The sequence below is a fragment of the Cuculus canorus genome, chromosome 30 (assembly GCF_017976375.1).
Source record: "Cuculus canorus isolate bCucCan1 chromosome 30, bCucCan1.pri, whole genome shotgun sequence".
In the NCBI taxonomy this organism is placed as follows: Eukaryota; Metazoa; Chordata; class Aves; order Cuculiformes; family Cuculidae; genus Cuculus; species Cuculus canorus.
Window position 1 is genome coordinate 1,233,032 of NC_071430.1, and position 10,501 is coordinate 1,243,532.

Below are 10,501 nucleotides of genomic sequence, written 5' to 3' on the forward strand. Positions count from 1 at the left end.
GGACGGATCTGGGATGGGGTACCGTGCGGTACCGGGCTGGGGTCGGTCCCGGGGTCGGTCCCGGGGCTGGGTCGGTGCTGGGTCGGTCCCGGGTCGGTTCCGGGTCAGTCCCGGGTCGGTGCCGGGGTCGGTGCTGGGTCGGTCCCGGGTCGGTTCCGGGTCAGTCCCGGGTCGGTTCCGGTGCCGGGTCGGTCCCTCCCCGGTCCCTTCCGGCGGCGGCGGAAGCGGCGGGAGCGATGGCGGATCCGCGGCGGCCCGGGAGAGTGGCCCGGTGCGAACCGGGGGGGAGGCGGAAATGGGGGACCGGGAGGGGACGAGGGGAAACGGGGGACCCGGGACGGGGGGGGGGCACCGGGGGGACCCGGAAAGACCGGGGGGGGGGGGTTAATGGGGGGACCGGGAGGAAGAGGGGGATGGGGGATGGGGGGGGGGGGGGGGGGGGGGCAAATAGCGAGTGAGGGGTCCGGGGGGGGGGAGGGGACTGGGGGGGACACGAGGGGGTTGGGGGGGACTGGGGGGGTACACGAGGGGATTGGGGGGACTGGGGAGACTGGGGGGGACACGAGGGGGTTGGGGGGGACTGGGGGGGACTGGGGGGGTACACGAGGGGATTGGGGGGACTGGGGGGGTACATGAGGGGACTGGGGGGGACTGGGGGGGACCTGAGGTGACTGGGGAAACTGGGGGGACACACACGAGGAGACTGGGGAGACCGGGAGGGGCACAAGGGGACTGGGGGGGACTGGGGGACACACACACGAGGGGACTGGGAAGACTGGAGGGGGGGACACGAGGAGATTGGGGGGGGGACAAGAGGGGACTGGGGGACACACGCAATGGGACTGGGGGGACTGAGGGAGACTGGGGGGGACACGAGGGGACTGGGGGGGACTGGGGGGGGACACAGGAAGGGATTGGGGTGACTGAGGGGGGGACACACGAGGGGACTGGGGAGAGTGGGGGGGACACATAAGTGGACTGGGGAGACTGGGGGAGACCTGAGGGGACTGGGGGAGACTGGGGGGGTACACGAGGGGACTGGGGAGACTCGGGGAGGGGGAACATAGGAGGACTGGGGGTCTCCAGGGGGGGTCCCGGGGGGTCCTGCCCCCCCTGATGTCACCCCCCCCCCCCCCCCTTAGGTACAAGCCCCCCTCCAGCGAGAGCAGCCCCGCGCTGGAGGACCCCACGCCCGACTACATGAACCTGCTGGGCATGGTGTTCAGCATGTGCGGGCTGATGCTCAAGGTGGGGGCGCGGTGGTTTGGGGGCGCAGAGACCGTCCCTGGGGGGTTTCGGGAGGACAGGCTCTGTCCCAGGGTGGTTTGGGGGGGACAGGGACCGTCCCTGAGGGGTTTCGGGGGGACAGGGTCTGTCCCAGGGTGGTTTGAGGGGGACAGGAACCGTTCTCAGGAGGGTTTGGGGGGACAGGGACCAACCCTGGGGGGTTTCGGGGGGACAGGGTCTGTCCTAGGGTGGTTTGGGGGTGACAGGGACCATCCCTGGGGGGTTTCGGGGGGACAGGGTCTGTCCCAGGGTGGTTTGAGGGGGACAGGAACTGTTCTCAGGGCGGTTTGGGGGGGACAGGGACCATCCTTGGGCGATTTGGGGGGGGCAAGATCTGTCCCAGGATGGTTTGGGGGTGACAGGGACCGTCCCTGGGGGGGTTTGGGGGGACGGGGTCTGTCCTAGGGTGGTTTTGGGGGGACAGGGACCATCCCTGAGGGATTTTGGGGGGACAGGGTCTGTCCTAGGGTGGTTTTGGGGGAACAGGGACCATTCCTGGGTGTTTTTTTGGGGGGACAGGGTCTGTCTTAGGTTGGTTTCGGGGGGACAGGAACCGTTCTCAGGAGGGTTTGGGGGGACAGGGACCATCCTTGGGGAATTTTGGGGGTACAGGGACCATCCCGGGGGGGTTGGGGGGGATAAGGACCATTCCGGGGTGGTTTTGGGGGGACAGGGCCCATTCTGGGGGTCCCCCCCTGTGTCCCCCCATAGCTGAAATGGTGCGCTTGGATCGCCGTCTACTGCTCCTTCATCAGCTTCGCCAACTCCCGCAGCTCCGAGGACACCAAACAGATGATGAGCAGCTTCATGTGAGCCCCCAAACCTGCCCTGCACCCCAAAACCCCCCAAATTCCCCACGCACAGACGACTGAACCCCCAAACTACCCCCTCCCTGCTGCCCCTGACCCCCAAATCTCCCCCACCCTGAGACCCCAACCCCCCAAAATCCCCACGCAGAGACCCCTGAACCTCCAAACTACCCCCTCCTGCTGCCCCTGACCCCCCCAAATCCCCCTGTCCCCCAAATCTCCCCCACCCCGAGACCCCAAACCCCCAAATTCCCCACCCAGAAACCCCTGAACCCCCAAACTACCCCTTCCTTGCTGCCCCTGACCCCCCCAAATCCCCCTATCCCCCAAATCCCCCCCATCCCGAGACCCCAAACCCCCAAATTCCCCACCCAGAGTCCCCTGAACATCCAAACTACCCCCTCCTGCTGCCCCTGATCCCCCCAAATCCCCCTGTCCCCCAAAGCTCCAGAATGCCAAGTGCCCGGCGGAGGGGATGGTGGGGATCACGGGTTTTGGGGGGTACCCTGACCCCTAAATTGTTGTCTCTCCCCGCTCCAGGCTCTCCATCTCGGCCGTGGTGATGTCCTACCTGCAGAACCCCCAACCCATGTCCCCCCCGTGGTGACGGCGGCCGGGGGGGGTGGAGGGGGACACCCCCTGGGGGTGTGTTGGGGTGGGGCAATAAAGGGGTGCTGAGACCATCATGGGGTGCTGGGACCATAAAGGGGTGCTGGGAGCATCATGGGGTGCTGGGACAATCAAAGGGGTGCTGGGAACATTACGGGGGTGCTGAGAGCATCAAAGGGGTGCTGGGAGCATCGTGGGGTGCTGGGAGAATAAAAGGGGTGCTGGGAGCATTGTGGAGTGCTGGGAGAATAAAGGGGTGCTGGGAGCAATTAATGGGTGCTGAGAGCATCAAAGGGGTGCTGGGAGCATCATGGGGTGCTGGGAGAATAAAGGGGTGCTGGGAGCATCGTGGGGTGCTGGGAGAATAAAGGGGTGCTGGGAGCATCGTGGAGTGCTGGGAGAATAAAGGGGTGCTGGGAGCATTGTGGGGTGCTGGGAGAATAAAGGGGTGCTGGGAGCAATTAATGGGTGCTGGGAGAATAAAAGGGGTGCTGGGAGCATTGTGGGGTGCTGGGAGAATAAAGGGGTGCTGGGAGAATAAAGGGGTGCTGGGAGCATTAAGGGGGTGCTGGGAGAATAAAGGGGTGCTGTGAGCATCATGGGGTGCTGGGGTAATTAATGGGTGCTGAGCAATTAGTGGGTACTGGGATGATTAAGGAGTGCTGAGCCAATGTAGGAGTGTGGGGGCAATTAAGGGGTGCTGGGGTAATTAAGGGGTGCTGGGGTAATTAAGGGGTGCTGAGACAATATAGGAGGATGGGGCAATTAACGGGTGCTGGGGCAATTAGTGGGACCTGGGGCAATTAAGGGGTGCTGGGATGATAAAGGGGTGCTGAGATGTGGGCACAATTAAGAGGTTCAGGGACAATTAATTGGTTCTGAGGCAATTAACGAGGGTTGGGCCAATTAACGGGGACTGGGATGATAGAGGGGTGCAGGGCTAATTAGTGGGTTCTGAGACAATTAATGGGTGAAGAAGGGGGGGCTGAGATCATTAGCAGATGTCGGGGCAATTAAAGGCTGCTGAGGTAATTAAGGCTCAGAGGAGGCCACGCCCCCTCCGGGTTCAAGCGACTGAGACCACGCCCTATGTATCAAGCCACGCCCACTCTGACCCTAAACCACGCCCCTTCCATAAAAGTCCGCGCGGTCCGTAGGCCACGCCCCCTCGAGGTATCATCTAAAACCAGGGCACCTTGAGGCCGCGCCCCCTCACGGAGCCCTCGCAGGTGAGACCACGCCCCCTGGCCACACCCCCAAACAACCGTCCTTCGAGCTCACGGCCCCTCCTTAAAGCCACGCCCCCTCAAACCCACGCAGCTCGAGGCCACGCCCCTCCCGTTAAGCCCGCGCGGACTGAAGCCACGCCCCCTCTTTCTGACCACCCCTTTGAGACCACGAGTCCTCGAGGCCGCGCCCCCTCACTGGGTGGCACCTCTCCCTCATAATGCCAGCGCAGCTTGAGGCCACGCCCCCTCCATTAAGCTCCACCCTCCCTTAAGCCCGCGCTGCCCGAGGCCACGCCCCTCCCGCCATGGCGCTGGAGCGGGTGCAGCGGGACCCGGCGGGCGCGGGTCGGTTCGGGTCCGCGGTGCCCGAGCTGTGCCGGTCCCGGCCCTGCGCCCTGGGCGTGGACGAGGCGGGGCGGGGGCCCGTGCTGGGTGAGGGACGGGGGGCACCGGGTATGAGGGGCACCGGGGTAGGGGGGGGACAGAAACGGGGGGGGAGGCACCGGGTATGAGGGGGCACCGGGGTCTGTGTGAGGTGGAGGGGGCAGAAACGGGGGGGGGCACCGGGGTCTGTGTGTGGAGGAGGGTTAGAAATGGGCGGGGGGGCACCGGGTATGAGGGGGCACCGGGGTCTCTGTGAGGGAGGCAGAAACGGGGGGGACACCAGGGTCTGGGGGGGGGGGGGGGGGCGCACCGGGTATGAGGGGCACCGGGGTCTGCGGGGGGGGCAAAAACCGGGGGGGGCACCGGGGTCTGTGTGTGTGTGTAGAAACTGGGGGGGCACCGGGTATGAGGGGGCACCGGGGTCGGGGGGGGCAGAAACGGTGGGGGGCACCGGGTATAAGGGGCCACTGGGGTCTCTGTGAGGCGGGGGGGGGGGGGCAAAAACCGGGGATGGCACCGGGGTCTTGGGGGGGGGGAAGGCAGAAACGGGGGGGGGGGGGCACCGGGTATGAGGGGGCACCGGGGTCGGGGGGGGGGGGGGCAAAAACGAGACCTCTTCTCACCCCCCCGTTCCCCCCCCCCCCCCCCCCCCCCCCCCTCAGGCCCTATGGTTTACGGGCTCTGCTATTGCCCCATTGAGAAACTGGAGGAACTGGAAGCCATGGGGGTCGCAGGTTGGGGAAATTGGGGGGGCTTGGGGGGGGCTTAGGGTTGATCGAGGGGCGTCTGGGGGGGTTTGAGGATCAGGGGGTCCTGGGGTGGGGGGGGTCCTAAGTGATGTTTGGGGGTGTTGGAGTCGGGGGGGGGGGCATTTGGGGGCTCAGGGGGGTTGAGTCCAAAAGGGGGTGGGGGATGTTAGGGTTGGGGGAGGGCGTTGGGGGTCCTGGGGGGGGTCCTAAGGGATGTTTGGGGGTGTTGGAGTTGGGGAGGGGGGCATTTGGGGGTCCTGGGGGGGACAGGACTTGGGGGGTCCAAAAGGGGGTGGGAGGTCTTGGAGGGGTGGTCCTAAGGGATGTTTGGGGGTGTTGGAGTTGGGGGGGGATGCAGAGGTTGGGTACTGGGGACATTTGGGGGCTCAGGGGGATTGGGGGGTCCTGAGGGGGGTGTTAGGGATGGGGGGGATGGGGGGGCTGGGGGTCCTGGAGGTGTTAGGGTTGGAGGGGGGGAAGGCTGTGGGGGGGTTGGGGGTCTTGGGGTGGGTTGGGGGGGGGGGTCAGTGTGTCCTTGGGGGGGTCCCAGGGGGTGTTTGGAGGTGTTGGAGCCGGGTGGGGGGGTACTGGGGGTAGTTGGGGGGTCCTAAAGTTGTATTTGGGGGTGTTGGGATCTGGGTGTCCCCAGGATTGGGGGAGTGGAACTGAGCGGGGAAAAATGGTCTCCAGGATGGGGTTTGGGTCTTAGGGTGGTTTGGGGGTGCTGAGGGGGGGGTCCCCACAGTGTGGACCCCCCCTCATAGACTCGAAGACGCTGTCGGAGGGGGAGCGCGAGCGGCGCTTTGGGCTCCTGGAGGCGGCGAGCGATGTCGTGGGGTGGGCGCTACACGTGCTGCCCCCCCAGCACATCTCGGCCTGCATGCAGCAGCGGTGAGGGCACCCCAAAACCCCTACAGCCCCCCCCGGGACCCCAAAACCACCCTGGGGCCCTTGGAGCCCCCCCAAACGCTCCCAGGGCTTGCAAACCCCCCCTAGGCTGCCCCAAACCACCCTGGGGCCCTCAGACCCCCCCAAACCCTCACAGAGGAACCCAAAACCCCCACATCCCCCCCTCAGAACCCCCCAAACCACCCTGGGGCCCTCAGAACCCCCCAAACCCTCACAGAGGACCCCAAAACCCCCACATCCCCCCCTCAGAACCCCCCAAACCCTCCCAGGGCTCCTCAGCCCCTCCAAAACCACCCTGGGGCCATCAGAACACGCCCCAAACCCTCTCAGGGCTCCCCAAACCCCCACAGCCCAGGTTCCCCCAAAACAACCCTTCTGCCCCCCCTGTATCCCCCACACCCCCCAAAACTCCTCCTGGGACACCCGCCAGGCACCCCCAAACCCCCTTGCCCCCCCCTCCAGAATCCCAAGGTTCCCCAAAGCCCCCCCTTTTCCCCCCTCCAGCACCTTTGGGTGCCTCCCCCACCTCCTGCCCCCCTCGTCTCAATTTAGGGTTCTGGGATGAGAAATAGAGGACGGGGTGGGGTGCTCCCTATTTTTGGGGTGACCCCCCCCCCAATTTTTGAGGTGACCCCCTTCTTTTCTAGGGCTAAGTACAACCTAAACGAACTCTCACAGGACACGGTTGCGGGACTCATCCAGTTCGCGCTGGACGAGGGAGTGAAGGTGGCCCAGGTGGGTTTGGGGGGGCTGGAGAGGGCACCCCACATTGGGGGGGCACCCCAGAAATGAGGGGGGGGGCGCCAGGCAGACCCTCAGCCCCATTGCTCTACCCTGTGCCTCAGTTTCCCCTTATAGGCATGATCCCTGCATTGATTTTGAGGTCCCTGGAGCTGATTTTGGGGTCCCCCGGGCTGATTTTGAGATCCCTGGGGTGATTTTGGGGGTCCCTAGGGCTGATTTGGGGGTCCTGGAGCTGCTTTTTGGGGTCTTCAGGCTGAATTTTTGAGTCCCTGCGTTGATTTTTGTAGTCTTTGGGCTGATTTTTGTGGTCTTTGGGATGATTTTGGGGTCCCCGGGGATGATTTTGGGGTCCCTGGGGTGATTTTTGGGGTCCCAGGACTGATTTTGGGGTCCCCGGGCTGATTTTTGGGGTCTTCAGACTGTTTTTTTGAGTCCCTGCGTTGATTTTTGTGGTCTTTGGGCTGATTTTGGGGTCCCCGGGGATGATTTTGGCATCCCTGGTGCTGTTTTTTGGGGTCCCCGAGCTGTTTTTTGGGGTCCCCCAGGTGTTCGTGGACACGGTGGGCCCCGCAGCCCGGTTCTCGGCGCGGCTCCGTGAGCTTTTCCCGGCGCTCGACGTCACCGTCAGCCCCAAAGCCGATGGGATCTTCCCGGTCGTCAGCGCCGCCAGCATCTGCGCCAAGGTGGGGACCCCCCCAAAACTGACCCCCCCAAACCCTCTGACGCCCCCCGAGACCCCCAAATTGACCCCCTCGAACCCTCTGACCCCCCGAGATCCCAAAATTGACCCCTCCAAGTCCCTCTGACCCCACCATATCCCTCTGACCCCCCAAGACTCCCAAACTGATCCGCCCACACCCATCTGACCCCCCCTCGGGACCCCCAAACTGACGCCCTGGGACCCCCAAAATGCCCCCTCCCAGCTGACCCCCCCCCCCAAATCCCTTTAAATCCCCATCAGACCCCCCTTAAGTGCCCCCACCCCAAGTCCTGTGCCCCCCACAAATCCCTCTAGGCCCCCCCTAGCCTGTCTTCCTCCCCAAATCCTTGACCCCACCCCCAAGCCCCCCCTGAACCCCCCCAAAACCCCCTGAGCCCCCCCAAATCCCCCCCTGCCTCCCCCCCCCCAAGGTCGCTCGGGACTGTGCTGTGAAACACTGGAAATTTGAGGAGGATTTGGGGGAGATCGACCGCGATTACGGCTCCGGGTACCCCAACGGTGAGGGGGGGGCACAAGGGGGGGGTCCCAATGTCCCAACCTCCCCCCCATTGTCCTGGGGGGGGGTCACACTGTCCCAAAACCCCCCTTGTCCACCCCCCCAGACCCCAAGATGAAGCAGTGGCTGCAGCAGCCGCTCCGGCTGAGGGGGTCCTGAGGGTTTTGGGGTGCACAGCGGGGGTCTCAATGTCCCAAACCCCCTCCCCATTTGTCCTGGGGGGGGCTCTCAATGTCCCAACCTCCCTTTCTCTTGTCCTGAGGGGGGGTCACACTGTCCCAAATCCCCCCCTTATCCCCCCCCCAGACCCCAAGATGAAGCAGTGGCTGCAGCGGCAGCTCCTCCTGGGGGGGTCTTGGGGGTCCTGAAGGTTTTAGGGTGCATGGGGGGGGGCCTCAATATCCCCAACCCCCCCCAAACTTGTCCTGGGGGGCTCTCAATGTCCCAAATCCCCCCCTTATCCCCTCCCCAGACCCCAAGATGAAGCAGTGGCTGCAGCGGCAGCTCCAGTTGTGGGGGTCGTGGGGGTTTTGGGGTGCGCGGGGGAGGTCTGGGGGGGGGTCTCAATGTCCCGTTCCCCCCCCGTTTGTGTGTCCCCCCCCCTTTCAGATCCCAAGACGAAGCAGTGGCTGCGGCGGCAGCTCCAGCCCGTGTTCGGGTTCCCGGGATTCGTGCGCTTCAGTTGGGGGACAGCACAGGAGCTGCTGCGGAGGGAGGGGGTCCCCGTGGAGTGGTATGGGGGGGCTGGGGGGGGACGTGGGGGGTGGCCGGGCATGGAATTGGGGGTGGGGGGCGCTGTGGAAGCCATGGAATGATGGGGGGGGGCTCCATGCAGTAGTATGGGGAGGCATGGAATGGTCTAAGGGGGTTGGGGGGGGCATGGAATGGTCTGGGGGGGAGTCCATGGTGTGATACGGGGGGATTGGGGGGGGGCATAAAGTGTTAATGGGGGGGCGTGGAGTGTTCTGGAGGGGTCATAAGGGGCTGCTGTGGATTGGGGGTACACGGAGGGGGGGTCCTTGACCTCCTTCCCCCCCCTTCCTCCCCCAGGGCTGATGATGACCACCAGGCAGACCCCACTGCCCCCTCCTCTCTCCTCTCCTACTTCGCCCGGACACCCCCCCGCCGCCCCCCCCACCGCTTCTTCCAGGAACGAAACCTGCGGCCCCTGGCCGAGCTGTGACCCCCCCCACCCCCCCCAGAGCAGGAGAACACCTCCCCCCTCCCCCAATAAAGCTGTTTTTTCACAAAGAACAGCAAAAATCCACTTTTTTTTTTTGGGGGGGTGGGGTATTGTCTGTAGCGGTTTGGGGTGTCACATGGAAGGGGGGGGTCTGAAGGGGAAGGAGGGGGCCTGTGGGGGTCTCTGGGGTTGCAGAGACCCCCTTGTGGTGGAGTTTGAGGGGCGTTTTGGGCTCCCTGGCTTGGGGGGGTGGACCCCCATGAACCCGTGCCCCCCCCCGCTCCCAGTCCCGTTTGTCCCGGTCCCCCCTCCCCCCTTCCCCATTAATCAGGCCTGGCTGGGCGCCTGGAAATCACCGTGTCCTTAATCCCACGGATTAGGGGTGTAATCCCGGGGGGGGGGGAAATGTGTGGATTACCCTTCGGTAGCCCCCACCCACCCTCTTTTTTTTGGGGTGAATTCGGGTCTTTTTGGGACCATGATGTCATCACCGCAGGCGCGGGGGGAGAGGGCGGGGTGCGGCCGCTTCAGCACCGCGGACAGCGCGGGGGGGGGGGGGGAAGGAGACGATTCAGCACCGCGGACAGCGGTGGGGGGAGAGAGAGAGGTTCAGCACCGAAAAGAAGGGAGAGGGATGATGGGGTGTTCAGGAAGGAGAGGGGGTGCGAGGGCGATTCAACACAGTGGACAGCGCCAAAGGGGGGAGGGGGGGGAGTGAAATGCGATTCAGCACAGAGGAAATCGCCACCACCACACACCCCCCACCGGCGATTTAGCACCAAATGGGGAGGGGGCACGATTCAGCAGCACAGACAGCGCCGAAAAGGGTTTAGGATAGGGAGAATTCTGCATCGCTGACAGTGCCGGGGGGGGGGGAGTTGTGGTGGTGGTGGTTGTGTTGGGGGTATTCAGCACATCGGACAGCGCTGAAGTGGTGGGCAAAGAGGGCGATTCAGCATCGCGGACAGCGTTAAAGGCGATTGGGGGGGAGGGGGCGATGCGATTCAGCACGGAGGACAGCGGGGTGAATGTGGAAGCGATTCAGCACCGCGGACAGCGCCGAATGGGAGGGGGGAGAGCACGTCGATTCAGCACCACAGACAGCGTAGAATGGGAAGGGGGTGACGCGATTCAGTACCAGAGACAGCGCCGAATGGGGGGGGTGATTCAGCACCGTGGACAGCGCGTGTGGGGGGGGCGGTACAGTGCGTCCCTGCAGCGAAGGGGTTAAACCCCCCCCCCCCCCCAGGGTGTCCCCCCCCTCTCCGAACGCTTATTTCTAACAGCCCCCCCCCCCGGTTTGGGGCGGGTCTGGGTGGGGCTGGAGGGGGCGGGGCTAAACCCGGGGAGGGGCCGGGGTCCTTCGCTGTGGACGATGGCG

The 10,501-nt window shown here is 64.9% G+C and overlaps 2 protein-coding genes across 2 annotated transcripts; both read left to right on the forward strand.

The window, feature by feature from the left end:
• Positions 1-134: 134 nt before the first annotated feature.
• On the forward strand, positions 135-2,777 carry WDR83OS (WD repeat domain 83 opposite strand). The gene is made up of 4 exons (XM_054051850.1): positions 135-271; positions 1,143-1,248; positions 1,999-2,096; positions 2,637-2,777. Exons 1-4 carry the CDS (start codon positions 237-239, stop codon positions 2,701-2,703), a joined length of 306 nt encoding a protein of 101 aa, XP_053907825.1. The 5' UTR covers positions 135-236; the 3' UTR covers positions 2,704-2,777.
• A 1,426-nt stretch (positions 2,778-4,203) lies between these two features.
• RNASEH2A (ribonuclease H2 subunit A) lies at positions 4,204-9,152 on the forward strand. The gene is made up of 8 exons (XM_054051860.1): positions 4,204-4,366; positions 4,981-5,052; positions 5,832-5,958; positions 6,624-6,711; positions 7,266-7,403; positions 7,852-7,939; positions 8,547-8,670; positions 8,988-9,152. The coding sequence occupies exons 1-8, from the start codon at positions 4,240-4,242 to the stop codon at positions 9,118-9,120; spliced, it is 897 nt and encodes a 298-aa protein (XP_053907835.1). The 5' UTR covers positions 4,204-4,239; the 3' UTR covers positions 9,121-9,152.
• Positions 9,153-10,501: the final 1,349 nt, after the last annotated feature.